The sequence below is a fragment of the Erigeron canadensis genome, chromosome 9 (genome assembly GCF_010389155.1).
Source record: "Erigeron canadensis isolate Cc75 chromosome 9, C_canadensis_v1, whole genome shotgun sequence".
NCBI classification, from domain to species: Eukaryota; Viridiplantae; Streptophyta; class Magnoliopsida; order Asterales; family Asteraceae; genus Erigeron; species Erigeron canadensis.
Window position 1 is genome coordinate 24,528,565 of NC_057769.1, and position 21,190 is coordinate 24,549,754.

General features: G+C 34.3%; 2 protein-coding genes across 2 annotated transcripts; both read left to right on the forward strand.

Moving 5' to 3' along the window:
* The first annotated feature begins 5,341 nt into the window (after nucleotides 1–5,341).
* Nucleotides 5,342–6,632, forward strand: LOC122582928 (F-box protein At2g27310-like). Its single transcript, XM_043755358.1, has one exon. The coding sequence runs from the start codon at nucleotides 5,373–5,375 to the stop codon at nucleotides 6,336–6,338; it is 966 nt and encodes a 321-aa protein (XP_043611293.1). The 5' UTR covers nucleotides 5,342–5,372; the 3' UTR covers nucleotides 6,339–6,632.
* Nucleotides 6,633–10,089: 3,457 nt separating this feature from the next.
* LOC122583387 lies at nucleotides 10,090–11,333 on the forward strand. The gene is made up of 2 exons (XM_043755797.1): nucleotides 10,090–11,016; nucleotides 11,130–11,333. Exons 1-2 carry the CDS (start codon nucleotides 10,090–10,092, stop codon nucleotides 11,331–11,333), a joined length of 1,131 nt encoding a protein of 376 aa, XP_043611732.1.
* Nucleotides 11,334–21,190: the final 9,857 nt, after the last annotated feature.

Below are 21,190 nucleotides of genomic sequence, written 5' to 3' on the forward strand. Positions count from 1 at the left end.
AACCATACCAAAGTTGTTATAAAAACAAAGTTAATAATAATTTTTAACAACAATTGTCAAATAAGAAGCATCTCTTGTAATTTGCATATGTGTACCCACATAAACAAAGTTCGGCTATTTTAACCGAGTCTACTTACGTCCTCGTTAGATAAAAACCCTGATGTGGCTTGAAGAGAACTTTCATCTCTTGAAGAAAACCTGATGTGTTATCTTGCCAGACTGCCAGTTAATCCTAAATCATTAACAACTACTCATATTATTTACTGTAGTAAGTTTTGTTGGTGCCTCTTATGAAATTACGTTAGTGTCCTTGTAAAGTCAAATACGATAGATTGTGAATTGTGATGGTTGCAAGATTGGCTACTAATTATTTTGTTTTTATTAATAATAAATTCAACTACTACAAAAACAACATCCCTTTTTTGACGCAAAAATAGAAAAATTAATTTCTAAAATTAATTTCTAGTGTGTTCTATACTTCTACAACAAATCCTTTCAATGACCACAGCAAAATCACTTTTAAAACAAACATACATGGCTCCATGACAAAGCAAACGAATAATTTAGTTTCCCAAAAAGTACTAGAAAAGCAACTCTCGTTTATTTTAATATTATATACATTCAGGGCTCCATCACAAAAGCAGAATATAATTTCGGGGGTTCGGGCGTCTCTCCCACCCCTTAATAGTTGCGCCTTTACTCACATGTCATTTTTTTAAACTATAAAATTCATAAGGATCATGTGATTTATTTATTTTACAACAAATATTAAAAAGTTGATATGTGAATGAATCTATACCTAAAGGGGGAGGAAGTGTGTAAAAGGTTGAGTAAGGAGGTGGAAGGAAAAGAGGTTGAGAGCGATAGTTGTCACTAAAAAAGGTTGAAAAAAAGTTGCACGGTTGAAATGAAGTGGAGTAATTTGATTGGGTAATTTGAGAAAGATGCCCTAAGCTTGAGTACATATTAACCACATATTCAGTTTTCTCTCTCTCTATATATATGTATATATATGTGTGTGTATGAAGAATGAGAATATGTGGTTATTAAATATTTTAGCTTGGTTATAAAAATTACGCACATTTTGTGTTTTTTATCCATTGAAAACATAGATGCCAATCATTTATATATTATACAATAAATAAAATTAGTATATATATATATAGGGGTGGGTTATATGTAGTACATGTACTTTTTATAGTACATGTGTAACATGTGTAACTTAACTTACACACTTTTTCTTCCTTCTTCCTTCCATCTCCGACCACCACCATGATCATCTTCGACCACCACCATGATACTCCGACAACGGCGACCATCTCCGGCGAGAGTTACACATGTGTAACTACAACTTACACATGTGTAAGTTAACTTTCCGGCGAGAATCAGGTTCATTTTCGGGTGGATACGGTACGGGCCAGAGGCCCTCATCCGTTCTAAGCTGACCGTCAAGGGACGCATATGAGAATCGTATAGATTTGATGGGCGGCGATCCAAGAGATGGTGACGGTGTGCTACGGTACGGGCTTCGCCCTTGCTGCCGGCGCCGGCGCCGTCGCTGGGTGGTCGGAGATGATGATGGCCGGTGGTGGTTGTCTCGCGAAGAAAAAAACCAAGAAATTTTAAACGCTAAAATGCTAAAAAAAAGTTGTACTTACACATGTGTAAGTTAGTTACACATGTGTAAGTCTCGCCGGAGATGGTCGCCGTCGCCGGAGGATCATGGTGGTGGTCGGAGATGATCATGGTGGTGGTGGGAGATGGAAGGGAGAAGGAAGAAGAAGGAGGAAATACCTTGTACTTTTTGTACTTTTTCAAACCCTTGTACTAAAAATAATTTTCCTATATATAATATATATATATATATATATATATATTTGAGAGGTTTTATACATAACTTTGGTGATCTAACAGTCATATATATATATATATATTCATTTTTCTAAATATCTTTCTCTATATATATGTTTAATATACGATTGTAATGAAAGTGTTGGCTGATTGAAATTTTTTTTAAGATTGGGATGATCCACTTATGATCGATTAAGACTCAATTCTTATATATCTGAACTGGATTATTAATGGCATTATCGAAATTCATGAATTTATTTGAACGAAGGATGACGGCCTTTTACCGATTTTTTATGAATTTCGTTTTAAATATCCCATGTATATGAGAATGGTAATAAATAATACGAGTATGACGTTCAATTATTACTTGAGTTTATAAATTTTACTGTGAACTAACGAATTGGGTGTAAGTGAAAGCTAAACATTTTGTGTAATTGTGCTGAACGTTGGTTGTGGGTGAAAAGTGAAAAACGAACACAAAGTATTTTGATAATTGTATTTCATTTTTAATAACATACTTATATATAATTTTATCATTATCATTATCTATATCTATACTTTTATACTATATTAATAAATAAACTACCCTCACTCTTTTTAACTCTCTACCTTTAAAATACCCAAAATGTCCTTAATTTTTAACACATTCTTAACTCACACATTAAATCTACCCAATATATCCCTAAAATATTTTACACTCATATTTATCCAAACTATTTATCTCCTTTATTAATTAATTAAAATATTTTCACATAATATTTATATAATACTTTTAATAAAGTTACTTACAAAAGATACATCTCCTAATCATAAAATAACCACACTACCATTTACGTCAATTACTTTTAGATTAATAACCACATCGTTACCACCACCATCACTAACACCACTTGTTGCCGCCACCACCGCCACATTGCACAGGTACCCATCTCATACTATATAAAATAAAATAACTTTTTCCCTTTCAACTTCTCAAACCTTATATACCAAAAATATTCTCAATGATATAATTTACAATATCCAAAATACTATTGATCAATACCTTATATACCTTTAATGAAATTAATTCACAATATATATTCTTAATCACCAATATAATTACATTACCTTTTTTACATTAATAACCACACTATTTGCCGCCACAATCCATCGCCACCACCTCTACCCGTCACCACTATTATCTAGCTGCCACTACTATTATCGTCACAACATCACACGCATATTCGTCAAGTTTAAGGAAATGATTATATTTTTATAATTACGAGATGGTTTTAAGTAGATTTTTAAAGGAATTAATTTTTTTTGCGGAACGTGTAGAGTAAGTATAATGAAAGTACACCTTAATTTGTCAATGCAAAAAACTTATTAAGCCAATACAATCACATAAGCCATTAATAGTGCAAGTTATAAAAGTTTGAATAATCGTGTATATATGTCAATTCCTTGATTAATAATGCCTAAATGTGTATCATATTGATCAATCTATCATTGTTGTGATAGATGTTCAATTTTCAAGCTTTCACACTTAAGAATATTTTACATAAATCAAACTTTCAAACCTCCGACTTTTTTAGTGTATAAGGATTAGGGATGAGAAAAAAACTCGAAACCCGTGACCTGACTCAGAACCGAGCCAACCCGACCTGCTTGTAGGGCTAACGGGCTGGGTCACGAGTAAAGCTTTTGTTGCATTTTCAGGTCACGGGTTTCGCAGGTCGGGTCGGGCCGGACCGAGCCAAGCCAAAAACCGAAAAAAGATGAAGGACACTCGCTCGAACCCGACCTGAACCAAAGCATCACAGGCCGGGTCACGGTTCCGATTTTCATGCACTTGCGGGTCACGGGTCGGGCCATTTGCACATCTCTAATAAGGATAATTAAAACACATTAACATTTACTAAGTTTTAACTAAACAATTTTAAAACAATTAGAATTGCGGCGACGATGGTGGCGGCGGCGAAGATTGATGGAGGTGGCGACGACGATGATTGGTGGTGGTGGTGGTGGCGGTGGCAGTGCGACAGCAACCGAGAGTGGTGGTGTTGATGTTTGTGTATATGTAGGAAAGAGAGATGTGATTATGAGTTTGATGTGTATTTGATGTGTTAGGGGTGATTAGGGATATTTTGTGAATATTTTAAAAATGATTAATATTTTTAAAATGAGGGGGTCGGTTTGTTTTAATAAAGAGTATAGATGAATGATACTTTTGTAGTAGATATTTAACATGTATTCGAAGTAGGTTTACATAGCAACCGTCTTTGTTACGCATGACAATGGCAATCTGATCCGATAAACATCCATCCGATTTGATTCAATATTTGTAGATACGGATGAATTTAAGTGAATAAATATTGGTTGTGAAACGAATTTAACTAGATTTTCCGTCCCTTAAATACTTATATTTATGTTCCTATGAATAAGATTTAAATTACTTATATCTATATCAACTATAATTTGTATTTACTTCAAACCTAAATGTCTATCACAAATTTGTAAACTTTAAACTTTGAAGTGTCGAGAAATTCAATTTACAAAGTTTTATCAAAACATAAGTTTAGATTTTACAAACTAAGAAAAACTATGGCTTTTGATTTGTATAATTTCTAGAAAAAACGAAGACTTTTATTGAAAGGGATGAGATAACGTGGTATTTATGGTGATGATTTGTCATTTGTATAAGGCACTCTAAAATTGTGGTTGGGATTACGTTGTAATTTAATTATTACGTTTATAAAATAAAAATAAGCAAAAAAATATTTGGATGAAAACTTGATTATCTGTTATGAAAATTTAGTTTTAAGGAAACATGTACATATATGATTTATAAAACACAAAATCTATTTTAAAAATATATACCTCCGTCCCAATTTAAATGTCCAAGTTTGACTGTCAAAGTATTTCTTTCGCAACTTTGACCATTAATATTATTCTTTGTATTTTATAATACTTGACGAAAGTTATATCATTATAAAATATATTGAAAACTTAATCGATTCATATATATTACATCAAATATTACATAACACAAATAGAATTATAGACGGTCAAAGTTAACCATAAAAGGACCGAAAATGTCAAGTTATGACATTTAAATTGGGACGGAGAGAGTATATATGTTTTGTACACACAGCACCATACACACTCTAAACTTTTTAGGTACCAATGTTTTTTTAGAAATCGAACAAATATTCATTTACCTGTTTGATATAGCGGACATGGATTTGGATAAGGATGAATGAGTGTATCAAAATGATATGAATGGTGGAAATATAAATTGATGAATATAATGACACCCGATGCATATGCGATTTTCACCATAATTTTCTTCTTTTATTCGTAATTCTCGGCTTGAAAATTTAACTAGTAAGACAAGGACGTAAAGTATCAAATAGAAAAAGGTGAAGGGCTAGTGTTGCCATTTATCAATTTAGAAAAGCATTATATATACCCATGAAAGAAAGCATACATCAACTGATCTTTAATTTGCTCGATCATTTTCAAAGAAAAATTCATATCAAATGGCAATTGCAAGCATCCATGAAGATATAATCCGCACACACATTTTGACCAAACTCGACGGTCAAACACTTGCAGCCGCCAGCTGTGTTTCTTCATCTCTACAAAACCTTTGCTCTGATCAAAATCTTTGGTCACAAATTTGCTCTTCCAATTGCCCGTCAACTGACCACCAATTAGTCAAAAATGCCGTCTCAAATTTCACCGCCGGCCACCGTTCTTTTTTCTCAGATACCTTTCCATCACCCACAAACCACCTTACATCCACCGTGACGTCATCATTTCCTCCAACCCCACAAATTATTTCTTCTGTAGATATCAAATATGATAACAAAATTATTTTTTCAAAAGTTGAGGTTACAAATACAATTCCAACTAATTGGTTTGAAACGTCGCCGTTTCGTATCGATCTTCTCGAGCCAAAAGAAGTTGTCCCATCTAGTGTCAAAGTTTTGGGTGATGATGATCAAGTACTTTTGTTAAATCTTGAAAAAAATGTAACATTAAGTTGGGTCATAATTGACACAATTCAAAACCGAGGGGTTAATTTGTCAAGCAAAAAGCCGGTTTTTGTGCATAGAAATTGGTTGACTGACGAAATTGAGTTGACTTTTGGTTTGGTGATTAGTCATGATGATACTTATGTTAATTGTAATATAGAGGTTAATTGTGGGGTGAATGTGGAAAATGGAGAGTTATATGTAAGTGGGGTGAGTTTAACGGTTTTGGATGTTGATGGAAAGTGTTTAAATGGGAAGGGTAGTATGGTAATTGTACAAGGACTTATGGCGGCAATGCGACAGGGTAATGACGGAGGAGAGAGGTGGAAAGAAAGGTACGAAGAGTATGTTCAAATAAGGAGAGAAAGAAAAAAGGATATGGAGATGAGAGAGCGACGGCTTGACTTGGTTTGTGTCGCTAGCGGGGTGATTTTTTTGTTGGCATTTTGGTCATTTGCTCTTTATTAATTAATCAAATTGAATCCATAAACAAATACGGGAATATATGACGGATGAGTCGCGTACATAGAGCCAACGACTCGACACTTTCCAAATAGTTTCGTTATAGTCCTTTTCCATTTACCTGTTTATATTAATAACAAATTGTGTTTATACTCGACCCACACAATTCCCCTTACTAAATAGTGTATGATTGAGAATCAATGATATGCTTGCTTTAGTTAAGGGTTTCAAAGAAAATCATTTGTTCAAAAAGTTAATTCTTAGTTTATAAATAAAGTAAGATACATATTCTTGATCAAGTTCGACTTTTCATTTCATTTATTTATATTGTATTCTATATTGTATATTGTATATATTATATAATCAGATCGAATAAAATAAAGAATGTGTTAAGTAAATTAATTTTTTAATGGTCCATTAAGTTGTTGGTATACGTCCTTTTCATGCTAGTTTAATTTATGTTTATGCGTAATTTTAGTGTTGGAAGCAACCTATATTTGTATACAATATTCGAAAAGCTAAGGCTATAAATACGTTAATTGGTAGATGTTTTCCATCTCTTTTGGTGAAAGATCGATAACGTAGTTTCTAAACAATATGTTCATTTTAGTTGGTAGTTACGTTTGTTAAGAGGGTGTTTGGGATTGCGTTATAAAGTGATTATCTGATTATTACGTTTGTAAAACGTAAATAATCTAAAAAAGTGTTTGTATGAAAAAGTGATTATTGGTTATGAAAACGCAGTTTTAGAGAAGCATGTAGCTACATACTTTTTCAAAACGCAGTTTTGAAAATGCATAATCTATTTTGAAAACGTAGATTTTGTTTAAGAATCGCAATACCAAACACCCCTAAGTAGGTATAAGGTTTTAATCACACATATTTATTCTACTCATTAACTAATTACTTGTATTCAGTGTTGATTGAAGCAAAAATCTAATATTGGGTGTTTGATTTGAATGGATATCATCTATTTGACCAACTAAATACATGAAATGTTCGAGTCAATATTAGAAGCTATCGTGAGATAGTCGTAATTGACAAACTCAATTTTCCTTGAATACATTATTCAAGTTCCCGTCGTCAACATTGAAATTATTTAGTCATGCTACAATCTTAATTTGACTTTCACTAATTTTTTTCAATCAATGTTTATCATGTTTACCTCATAAATATTATTTTTCGGTTTTTTTTTTTTTTAAATAGAGCTTCAAAGTTAAGTTATAGTTAAGGTCCATTAAATAATTATACTTTTATCATAAATTTTAAGAATAATTATACTTTTTATCATAAATTTTAAGATGAATTTTTGATATAGAAAGTAAAAAAACTTTATATTCCTTAAATACAACCTTAAGTACTTTATTAACATTTTCTTTTACTTTTAATAAAGTAAAATGACAAAATTATTATGATAAATATTATAAGTTAATTATAAGACATTACAATTATAATATTGTGGAAAGATCATATAATGACTTGACCAAACAAGACTAGGTGCCATCGAGGGAAACATCATTCTTCGTGGCCTGAGTTGAGTCCAAGCTGAGTTCAGAACAACTCAGGGGCAATTTTGTATCAAGAGGCCTCTTATTTTTCATTCGAAATGTTGCTATTGACATCCCGTTATCATAACGCCGTTATGTGAAAGAAAGGGTAAGTACATACACAATGACTTCAAAGTGCAAATGATCGAATGAAAAATAAATGTCATTGATTAAGAGAAGCAAAATAGGCTTCCGTCATTGGGAAAAAAAATGGCTCGATTGAGGGGATCGACCTATCTTGTTAGATTTGGGTTTGTAACATTCAAAAATGTGAAAGATAAAGGAGATCTTGTTAGAAGACTGAAAATGGCTAGGGTTTGTAAATTCCACATCCAAGTGAATATTGCTAAGTTTGCTTTGGAAAATTCCCTAGAGGATGTGAGGAGATTTGCCCCCCCCCCCCCCCCAAACCCAAAGCTTATGCTGCCCCTCCTCAGGTGAGAACTGTCCAGAGCCGCTTCAGTTCTTGGCTGGATGGTGGTGTTTCATTCAGTGATGTGGTGAAGGGATCTTATGGGATGGAGTCTAAAGAGAAAAAGATAACTATTCTGCCAAAGGAGAATGCAATGACGGAGATTCATAAGAAGGCTCTTGTTGTTAGATGCAGCTACCTGCATCATCTAAGTAACTAAGACTTAGGCGAAGTTGTCTGAGGTTTAGGTCAGGTATTTGGGTGGCCTTACTGCTCTTCTTGTGTTTCCTGACGAGAGTAAAGCGGTCGAGTTTATTTACAAGGAGGTTATTTGGAGGAAGTGGCTCTCAAAATTGGAAGCTTGGGAAGGCCAAATTTTACCTTTTGAAAGGGTGGCATGGCTCCGTTTATGCTGGATCCCTGTCCATCTTGCCTTACCCAAAACCTTGAACCTGATTGGAGGCAGGATAGGGAAGGTGATCTATACCCCCCTTGTTAACGATAAGTGTATTAATCTGGTCATGGTGGGACTCTTGGTGGGTGAAGGAAGTCCAATCAACATGTTTGTGAAACTTAAATGGAAAGACAAAACCTTTAAAATATGGATATCAGAAGACAGGAGAGGGTGGTGCCCTTTTAACTCGTCGCCAATGATGGTATCTGATGGCTCGCTCCCGGAGCTTTCTTCCGGCATGGGTGGTATGGAGGGTGGTGATGGGAAGTCCAAATGGGCAGGGGTAGTCGAGGAGATGCATGGGAAAGACAAATCGGGAAGCACAAAAAGGTGGCGGCTAAGAAAAATCAAAAGGATTTTATGTTTAATGAAGCATGGGCCAATAAATTCAATGATTTGAATAATAGGCCAAAGAAAAGATAAAGAAAGGAAGAGTTTAGTGGTCCGTGTGATTTAATGGGCCTGAATGGGGACTTTTCACTTCAAGCTTCTAAACCTTAATCTGATGAGCCTAAGTCTTTTGAACTGAACCCAGGAGTGGAGAAGCTCGTTGATAATACCGATCCTGTTATTTCCTCCAATAATACAGATCCTGATATTTTAGGGTTTCCCGTCAATAATAATAATAATTTAGGAGAAGATGAGGTTATGGGAGAAAATACTGGTGAATGGGAAGGAGATGCAAAAGAGAAACAGATTGAAGAAAAGGTGAAAGGGACGTTGGAGATAGGTAATATTGTGGGGGTCGCCCTGCAGACACACGCAGTAAAGATCAAAGAGGCTGTCATCAATGAAGGTATTAATGTGGTTATCCAATGAATTGTTTATCTATCAATATAAGAGGGCTTGGGGGTCTGGGCAAAGCTAATTGGGTTCGGGGAATCAAAAACAAGGAAAAGGTGTCGTTTATTGCTTTCAAAGAGATTCAATGTGCTTCGGTCACAGAACAAATGGTAAGTAATTATTGGGGAAATATTAATTGGGGTGGGATTTTGTCAACCCTTGCGGGAGGTCAGGGGGTCTTGTTTCAGTATCGGATTGGAGCAAATTTAAAAAGGTGGGATATATTAACGGGTCAAATTTCTTGATTATCAAAGGCTTTATAAAAGTGTGCGATGAGATGATTTTTTAGCAAATGTTTATGCTCCACAAAAAACCAGAGATAAGAAGAGGCTGTGGGGTGAGCTTCTTAATCTAAAGGTCTTGGAAAAAGGGTGGTGGATCCTTATGGGGGACTTCAATGCGGTTAGATTCCCGGAGGAAAAAATGGTTTCCGTGTTTAATTCGGTGTGAGCTAGGGACTTCAATGAGTTCATCTTTGAGGCAGATCTTCATGAGTACGAGATGAAGGGTTGTAGGTTTACTTTTTGTAAGGAAGACAGAGGCAAGTTCAAGCTTAGCAAAATTTACAGGGTGCTTGTTGGGAATGAGGTGATGGATAAGTGGCCTAATGCTACTCTTAGAGCCTTGCCCCGGGGCTTGTCTGATCGTAACCCTCTCCTTTTGAAGATCAAGAATGTGAACTACGGTCCTAAACCTTTCCGTTTTTTCAATTCTTGGCTTGACAAGGGTGAGTTGGAAGAGGTTGTACATAAGGCTGTTGAGTCGTTCGTTTACAATGGGCCTGCGGACTTGAAACTTATACTGAAATTGAAGCATACCAAGAAACATGTGAAACAATGGCGAGAAGAGTCAAAAGTAAAAGACGAAGAAGAGATGGCTAAAAGCAAGAAAGAATTGGAGGAGATTGATTTATTGTTAAAAGAAAGGGAAATAAGTGATGAGGAATGTTGGATTCGGACAAAGTGTTTGAAGAACATTATCAAATTGGAAGAGGCTAAAGCAAAAGACTTGAAACAGAGAGTTAAGTGGGCGATCGATGGGGATGAAAATTCTCGCTTTTTTCATGGCTTTATAAATAAAAGAAGAACGGTAAATTGTATTCAATGGGTCCAGATTAATGGTATTTGGGAGGACAGGCCGAAGTTTGTTAAGAAACATATACATAACTACTTCAAGAACAAATTTCATGAGGATTGGGCCAGTAGGCCCCAGTTGTCGAACTGGACTGGAGCTACTTTAAATAGGGACGAGGCGGCTGGATTCATTTTGGAGTTTAGTCCGGGTGAAATAAAGAGAGCCATTTTCGAATGTGGCAATGACAAAGCTCTAGGGCTTGACGGATCCAATTCAATTTTGGATTTGTCAAGCAGTTTTGGTATCTTCTGGAAAACGATTTTGTTGATTTATTTAATGAGTTTTATGTTTCAGGTAAAATCAACAGAGGTTGTGGGGCGTCGTTCATCACTTTAGTGCCTAAAGTGAAGGACCCGGTGGAGCTCAGTGACTATCAACCGATTAGTTTGATTGGGATAATTAATTAGGTTATTTCTAAAGTCCTCTCGAATAGACTTAAGAAAGTATTGGCATCTGTTATCTCTTCTAACCAAGCCTTCTTTTTGGGTGAGAGAAACATCATTGATGGGCCTCTCATTCTCAACGAGGTGCTGGCTTGGGCCAAGAAGAAGAACAAGAAACTGTTTGCTTTCAAATTTGACTTTGAGAAGGCGTATGACAACTTTAACTAGAAGTTTTTGATTTCGATCTTGGAGTGGATGGGGTTCCCGTTTAAGTGGTGTAAGTGGATTTATGGTATCCTCGAGTCTGCCAGGTCTTCTGTTCTGGTGAATGGGTCCCCCACCTTCGAGTTTCAGTGCCACAAAGGTATGAGACAAGGAGATCCCATTGCACCATTCCTGTTCATTATTGTCATGGAGGCGTTGTCGGTTCTTTTTAAGAATGCTATGGAGGCTGGTTCAATTAAAGGGGTGGAAATTGGGAGTGATCGTGTCACTCTCTCCCATCTCCTCTTTGCGGATGATTGTATGATTCTTGGCGATTAGAACGAAGGGAACCTTAATAAGGTGGCGAACTTGCTCAGAGTGTTTAATTTGTGCTCTGGTCTGAGAATACACTTTGGCAAATCTAGCTTGTTCGGGGTCGGGTCGAAAATAATGAAGTGAGGGAGATGGCGAGTCTAGTTAGTTGTGCGGCTGGGTGCTTCCCTTTTAAGTACCTTGGGGTACCAATTGGAGCTAATATGAATCACCTCGCAAATTGGAGATTCCTTTTTGATATGTTTGAAGCCAGGCTATCTAAATGGAAAGCTTCAAGCCTGTCTATGACGGGGAGGGTGACTATTATTAAATCAGTCTTGGAGGGTGTCCCAACTTACTTCCTGTCAATTTTCAAAGTACCGATTGGGGTCATTGATGGCCTTGAATAAATCATGAGGAAGTTCTTATGGGGTAGCTCGGATGAGGTGAAAAAAGTCCATTGGGTTTTATGGGATAAGGTGGCATATTCAAGAAACATGGGAGGTTTGGGTATCTATAAACTGAAATATAGTAATGTTGTAACACCCCACTAAAGCGGAATATACGGGATGCACAGATAAGCACAATTGCACACAGTACAAGTTCCAACACAGCCAATAACATTAAGGAAAGAAGTATAATAGTTATTACAGAACATGGGATATACCCAGAATAGTCAATGAACAAAAGACAGAACAATTGTCTTTAAGTAACAAGGTCTTGAACTGAACAAGCAAAGGAAAGTCTTCACAGCTCCTGATCTTGAACGCTCGAACAATCGCCAAATGAATGAGCTTAAAGGAAGAAGACTCCTATGCTACAAGATCTAATGGCCTAGCCTGAAAAGCATGTAAGTTCAAAAGGTCAACTACAAAAGTAGGTGAGATGCACATAAAGTACGATTTAGTTTACATATAAATAATATGTAGAGTAAGAGCAAGATCACAAGATTCGTACGTTTAACAAAAGTACTTTGTAGTAGTAGGAAAGTAAGAACTAGGTCATAAGATCTGTACGTTCACATAAGTACTTTGTAATAGTAAGAACAATGCAAGAACATATGGTGAACTGTAAGTATATTTGGTCACTGCTAACCCGATTGGCCAGAACTAAACTGTAATGTAAAGATATACTCATAATATTCAAGTAAGTCAAGTAAGATCTAGGTCAGAACAAGAACAGATAATATGCATCCTCCAGAACTGCGGAGAATGAGGGTGGGCCTACCCAAAACAGCGCTATCCATAATTACCTATGGTTCAATCCCTGAACTGTGGGATATGAATTGATAGCAGTGAACAAGAACTGAACGAGTACAAGTAAGAACTAGAACGTGATCATGAACAAGCGCAGTGACATAAATGTATTTAAGGATCCTGCCCATTCAAGACTTAAATACTCTTTGTAAACAATTAAAAATCATATCATAAGTATCTCGTAAGTTCGTATAATAGTACGTGAAATAGCTCAAGAACATATGTACACGTACAAAATAGTTTTCATGCTTTTCAGTCCCCGATAAAAGAACTTGAACAAACTGTACGAAAGGGGGATTAGTGAACTCACAGTGATCTGGTACAAGCACAGTTTATAAGCATAGAGAACAGGCACAGAGATAGATAAGTTATATCTACCGAATTCCAAGCACGTCTTGATGGAAGCCTATGTACATGTCATTGATCATACATAAGTACGTATATTAGTTCATGTGATTAATTATTCACTGAAATGTCCTTGATGAACTGATGATTTGGTCCTTGATGATCTTTTAATGTTTTGACTCAAAATGAGTTTGAACGAACTTTGGTACTTGAAATGGACTCGATTTGAACGTCTTTGAACTCATACATAGGTAATTACAATGTTAAATTAGTTGAACGTCTCTTTAATAATGAACTTTAGCCTTAAGAACTTAATTTGATTGTTCATAGAACTTGTACTTTAATAATTAAGATGAATCATGATTTTAATGTACTTGGTCAAGGATTTGAGCAATGATCTTCGCTAGGATTCGAGTTTGAGCTAGACTTGACATGTTTGTACAGCCTTTAGTGTATATAAAGTACGAGATCTGGTCGAATTAAGTTCAAGTATGCCAGTTATAGGTCAAGATCGTTTTAGGGTTTCCATAGAATTAAGGTCGTCCTAGGTTATTAGCCAAGATCATCCTAGAGACTTGGTCAAGACCAAGATTATCCTAAGGTCTAGGACCAAGATCGTCCTAAGGTCTAGGACCAAGATCATTTTAATCTTCATTTTGAACAAGATCGATTTAGAGACTAGAACAAGATCGTTTTGGATGTGCTATGATCAAGATCGTCTTAAAGGTACTAGTAAAGGGACGACTTTGAGGAGGTCGTTTCAAGGTTCAAGGGCAAGAACAAGAGTACATGATCAATTCTGGTTCAAGATCATTGGATTGAGCGAAACCAATCTAGAAGATTAGCTACCCAAAGAGTGCATGGTTTCCCAACCACAACAACGAAACAACATCACAATCACAATACGAGCTCAAACGAGCAAGCACAAGTGAACAATTGGGGCTGCCCTAGCGCGGTCTTGGTGATCAAGATCGTCCTAGTGCAAGGTCGTTCTAACCTCCAAACAGGCACGAGCACACAATGGAGTTCTAGGTCGATTTTCAGGACTTGTTTGGACATAGCACTAGTACATATATACACAATAACATTATTTGCTAACCCTTTTACTGATTTCAAGATCAAATATGACATGAACAAGTTGTGACTTCAAGAACAAGTTGTACCTTCATTTTCAAAAATGGGTTTTGTAGATTAAAGCATGTTATGACCCAAATTTGCTCATACAAATGTTATTAAACACATTTAGACACAAACCCATTAACTATTAACACGATTTTCAATCAAAATTGGTCCAAATCATCAAGAACATGAACTCGAAAAAGTACACTTTTAATTTGATCCAAAAACTCATCAAATGTTGTTGTTACCTGAGATTTGATTTAAGAAGTATGTTTTGATTATCACAAGGATGCTAAAAGTACAAAAGATTTCGATTAAATGTATTAAAATCAAAAGACGCTCTTGTGTGTGTTTTATGGTGGCTGAGTGTGTGTTTTAGTGAGAGAGTGGTGAGATGGAGAAGATGAGGAGAATGGGATTTCTCTCTCTAACTCTCTATTTATAGTTTTCCAATATTAAATGAACTTAATAAATGCAAGGACTATTTGCGAACAGTTTGAACTAGAACTTTTATGAACACGAACGTTTACGAACCGAACATTATTATTTCATCGTATTTTAATCATAAACTCGTCATATAATCAAGGTTTAAGATCAAATTGACCTTCATATAAGCACATATTTTGGTCTAAAGCACGTCAAGAACTTAAATAAATTGAACTGTCTGGCCGTTCTAATGGCGAAAGTACGATTCAAAGAACTTATTTAGAACTTTTCTAAGACGGTTGTTACAAATGTGGCACTCCTTAGCAAATGGATTTGGAGATTCAAGAATGATACTAACAGCCTATGGAGAAGAATTGTTGCAGCTATCCACGACACGAAGAGAGGTTGGTCTAGCATCCCCTACAACAAATATATACCAGGTACTTGGTCTAATATTATTAAATGTGTCGAGGCTGTCAATATAAGGGGCAAAGGTATCAAGAACTGTATCAAAGGGGTCTTGGGTGATGGGAAGGAAATTAAGTTTTGGGTTGATCATTGGTTAGGAGACGGTCCGCTCATGGACATCTTCCCAGAATTGTTCAGATTAGAAAAGGATAAAAAGGCTCGGGTTAGTGACAGACTAGTTAGAGTTAGCGATGTTGTGAATGTTTGCTGGGACTGGTCGTGTCAACCTTGCTCGAGTAGCTCTCTTTGTGAGCTGGGTAGGCTGACCGCGTGTTTAGAAAACGTTGTAGGGATCAATGGTCCAGACAGATGGGTTTGAACGAGAGGGAATGACGGGGTGCTGACTGTTAAATGTGTTAAGGATTTTCTAAGAAGTGACGTTATCTTTAGTGATAATTATGTCTTCGAATGGTGTAAGTGGGTCCCTTGGAAATGTAATCTTTTCATGTGGAGAGCTCTTTTGTACCGTATCCCCACCATCAAGTCTCTGTTGGATCGGAAGTGTGTCCAGGGCAGTAACACCAATATGGATTGCGTATTTTACAGGGATTCGATTGAAACTGTGGACCATCTCTTTTGCGAGTGTGTGGTAGCGGCCAGGGTGTGGCATATGGTTCAAGGGTGGTGTAAAAGGGCTCCATTCTTTGTATTCAAGCTGAAGGATCTATTGGACGTCCTTAAGGGGCCAAGAAAGTCAAAAGAGGAGAATGACGCATTAAAAGGAATTATTATCATTGGGTGTTGGAGTATTTGGAAAGCTAGGAATGAAATCAAGTTCGAGAATGCTACTTTTAAGATCAATAATATCCTCCAAGGCATTAAATTGATTGGTTATCTTTGGTATAAAAGTAGATCGAAGAAGAAAAGTATTTCATGGAATGAGTGGTGCAACTTTAAGTTTGTATAGTCCGTTGTTGTAAATATTGTATATATAGACCGCCGGCGTTTTTGCCAGGGTGAGTATGTATGAAATCTTTACTTTTCAAAGAAAAAAAAAACTATCTTCATGTGGTAGGTGGATGGTGTCGGACAGATATGCTTTATTTATTAGGTGTTGTTTAGACAATATATTTATCTGAATATAGACTCTATATTATTGTTCTGTAATAATAGATAATACTGTTTGTTGCCTAAATTTTTTTTTTCATAAAAAAAAAAGAAAAAAGACTTACTTCAAGTATGATCATGTAGTTAAAGTTAGATTTAAACAAGGCTTTCATGAGTAAAAAATATATTATAAGCTATAACTCACATCGGAATACTCATTCTCTAGCAGGGGTTCACGGTTTGGTTTTATCCGGTTAAACTGTAAATCGAGTCGTTTAAAAAATATAAAAAAAACAAACCGTTTTTTAAATTTGGTTTGGGTTTGTAACCGAAACCGAATTATATATCTGGTTTTTGGTTTGGTTATGGGCATAGCTGATGAATTTGGTTAAACCGAAAAAACCGAATAACATAAATTTAAATTATGTATTTTTATAAATATTTAGTACTTATCTTTCTTTATATGGAATTATGAATAATTATTAATGTACTTGTTACCTTTGATGTCTATTTATATGTTATATTATTTTTTTCCGTAGATTAATATAAATTGAATTGAAAAATAATGAAAAACTTGATAAAGAATTTTTAATAATGATGACAAAAAAAAAATAAAAAAAATAAAAAAAAATATGACAAATAAAGGTTTATCTGTTAAGACTAATTTCTTTGGTTATTACTCACTTATGTATCTATTATGTATCTATTTTGTGTTTGAAGTTTAATTTCACCACTTTTGAGAAATTTTGTATTTATGAACTTATTTTGGTTGAATACAATTTAGACAAGAAAAAATAGTGAATATGTGTTTTCATATTTGGTTTTTTCGTTTTGAAAACGAAAACGAAACCGAACCGATTCTAATTTGGTTTTTGGTATGGTTTTTCTACTTTTAATTAGGTTTTCGTTTTTAAAAATAAAAATAAAAAAATATTTGAAAAACTCAAACCAAATAGATCGAATAACTGAAAACCAAACTGATGAACACTCCTATATCTCTAGTAATTGTAAGATACAAATTCTTTAATGATTTTGCTCTTTCATCCAATGTAATGCCCACTTAAGCATTTACTTTTGATAGTAATAAATTCTCGTATTATTTTTATTTTTAAAAGACAAAGTACTTGTACGTTGCGACGGTAAGATGCTGAGGGTAATAAGTCATAGAGTATGAAAGGTTATAAGAGATGATATGTTATAAAGTTTGATAGCCAAAAGCTTTAGCAGTACGGGCTCTACCCTCGGATTTAAAAGTGAGTTTTTTTTCCAAACTAGTGTAGTGGAAAAAATTATTTACCAAATTAGTATAGTTTTAAAAATATTTACCATTTTGGGTTGGAACTTAAGTTAACAATTTTTTTCATTAAGTTTAAAACTTATTTAACATTACTTTACCCGCTATAGTGTTGTTATTCAACTTTTATAAAAATAACAATAACAGTAATTGGTTTTCTTACAACTTATACGCATGTAATGACTGTCAATTTTTTTTTTATGTATTTTGGAAAAAAAAAACAATTGAAACTTTTGGTCAGAATGAACTGAATAAATTTTTTTTTTTAAAATTTGTAAATTTAACGATTGAACTGAATAGTTTTGTAATGAAATTCACAAACGTTATCAGAATTACATATTTACAAATATATAAATATGAGTAACACTTACACTTTTGGTCAAAAAGGAAATGAATTATCTGGACTTTTGGTTAAAATGAAATGAATAATCTGGTAATCGGATTCAAGATCCGACTTTCAAATACCGCTACAAAAATTCAATTTTTAGAAAACCATTTATTATTAAAATTGGCTAAATGGGTCGGCATGGGTAATCCTCAAGATCTTATGCAAAGTTTATGTTTTATGATTCAATGTCTAAAATATAACTACAAAGTTATCTTATTTTGCTAACAAATCAAATTCTAAAAAAGATATTTAAAGAGTTTACTTATTAGTTATAAAAAATATAATAAAATATAATGTAAGATGTTTAACGAAAATTATAAAAAGATAATATAAAAATAATAGTTTGTGAAAAAGATTATTTAGAGAGTTTACTCATTAGTTATTTTCAGTAATTTTAAATTTCAAAATTTTAATCAATTTCATATAATAAAATATAATATAAGATGATTGGTGGAAGTTATAAAAAAATAATTGTTTGTAAAAATTTAATGTATAATGATGTAATACCATAATACTATATAATGTTAAATTAAATTTTAAACCAAAATGGTAAATATTTTTAAAAACATACTAATTTGGTAAATAAAATTTACCATCACACTATTTTGGAAAAAAACTCTTTAAAAGTTCGTCGAAAGTATAGCGAATGACATCTTTAATGAAAAAGCATGGAATTTTAAAAACACACATATAATTTTATAATTTATCGATGTACGTTTTTTGAAATAAATTATTTTGAATAAATTAGAAGAATAAAATGATTTATGGAGGTGAGAGAATAATGAGTGGTTGAGATTTGAGAAAATAGAAAAATGAGTGGTTGAGATGTATATAGATGTATTGTACATTATGTATTAATAGGTGTACATTGTTGAAAAGTTAAAATTTTTTGGAGGAAACAAATGTTTTATAATATAGTAGAGATAGAGATAGAGATAGAGATAGAGAAGAGAGAGTAGAAATAATATAAAGTTTTCGTTTTTAAGGAGAGTTTTATTTAAGATATGTAAATTAACTTAATTCCTAGATCTAAAAATCAAAAATTGGACATAAATCTCAGTAACTATTTTTCATAATTTTATCCATTAATTTTTTCAATATTATCATTTTATATAAATTGATTATTAGACATTTAGACATTTAGATAAGATTAATTTATCATAATCTTTTTATTCCCATCGTTTTGTTACCACCACTTGATGAATATACTCCACTATAACATATATGCTTTATTGTTTAGACAAATGACATGAAAAAAAAAAACAGACAATTTAAATTCGATAGAACAATCACTGCACTTAGTAATATAACAAAATAAAGGTTTGTTAATTAAATGCTCTCAATAAAAACTATTACAATATATTAAAACTTGTATTTTCTGTAAAAGTTGGGATGATTTTTGATATATAAACCGTTAAGATTGTCAATAGCATTTTATGCGAAAATTAAAAGAACAACACTAAATGTTAGCAATAAACACATTAATAGTAGTCATAGAAGTTAGAGACATAGAACACTCAGTGTTCAAGACTTGTACACATTTCAGAATGAGTTATATGTTCTTAATGATCACGTGTACTTACTTCACCATTATATTTAGTCATGTTGAAATAAGTGATTGGAGCCTTTGTCTATGAGAGGTCAAGAGTTCACTTTTCATGCTTAGCAAGGCCGGAGGTCGTTTTTATTACCTTTGATACATCTGGATGAAGCCTATCTACCTTTGATAGGGATAAGATTGTCTAAAACTAAACCTTCCCCATATACCGTTGAAAACGGTATACAGACCCAAAACCCGTAAAAACACATTCGGGGGTTATTTACTTTACTCTATGATATTGGGAATAAAATTTTGGAGTAAGCATACCGACATGCTTACATACCAATTCAAGTGTATGCTTTAGTTGTTAACTTTCTAATTCATATCTTTATTCGCAAAATGTTCCATGTAAAAAAGAAGTACATTCGGATTACTATATGGAAAATGCTTTTGATCAATTTGCACTTTACAAGAACTAGTCTAGTCTTTTATTTTTCATTTCTTGTTCAAAATACAACATTTTCAATTTACAACAACCCTATTTAACACAGGTATGCTAATCAAGATTTCTGGGGTGTTGTAAGGAAAAACGGGATGGAGCTGAAACTTTTCTCTCTTTTAATCTTCACACACTCTTTTATTATTGGTCTAATTAAGAAGTGGCTGCACTAAAACTTCTTAAATACATAGCTCTTTCATCCAAAGTCAACAGATATCCTTGACTTTAGGTTTGGGCTTATTTGGTGGGTTTTATCTCATGGGCTAAGGAAAACTAAACCCAACACTTGGTTTGTATATCTACTTTGATAGCAGTTTCTAGAAGTTTAGTCTCTCAACATACGAGTAATACTTAACACATGCTTCGGTAATAAGAAGTTGTCTATGCATTTGAAGTTTCAGTAACGCTCTATAATTGTTGACTGTTGAGAACATTGTCAAATATTTGGTTTTTCTAATAAGTGGTGTATTCTCCCAACTAATTCAGAATCAATTGACTTCCCAACTAATTAAGATTACCGACATATGAAAGATATAAACAATGGTAAATAAGAAATTAACCAAGATATGTACACAAGCAGTGTAAGTGTAGCCGTAATACTAAATACAGGTTTTGAGCATGGCAGTGCGAAAATGCCAAACAGCTTCCCACGACCGATATTCTCGCGCAAGTTCTGTGCACCATCGACCTCCATCTCGACATGCTTTTGTGAATACAACAAAGCACCTGAAACTTCAGCATCTGTTTACAACTATTTCTTAGAAAGGATCAAAGGCATCAAAATGGCAATCAAGATTAGGTATTGAAGGATCCAATTAAGGCCGAGCCACACTCACTGTCCCTCTTTGTTCCTTGTGTTTCCCAAACAAACCATGATAAACGGGCAACGCTTTCGCAGCTGCCAGCTTCTCTTTAACTGCCTTACCATCCAACATCGCTATCACAGGCGGTATACAGCGCCGATTCTTTCTTTACTTTCGTGTTAACACACCTCCCAACCTAAAAGCCGCTTTTGCAGACCGAACCCTCACTCCTAACACACCAACAATCCTTTAGCAGATGCAAAAAAATCAGCCGAAATGAATACATTCCACCCCACACGATACAACTTTCAAAAACTCGACCGCAACTTCCAGACTCGTAACCCGGCAGGCCGGAGCAGAATCCCAAAGCGTTTTCATAACTAT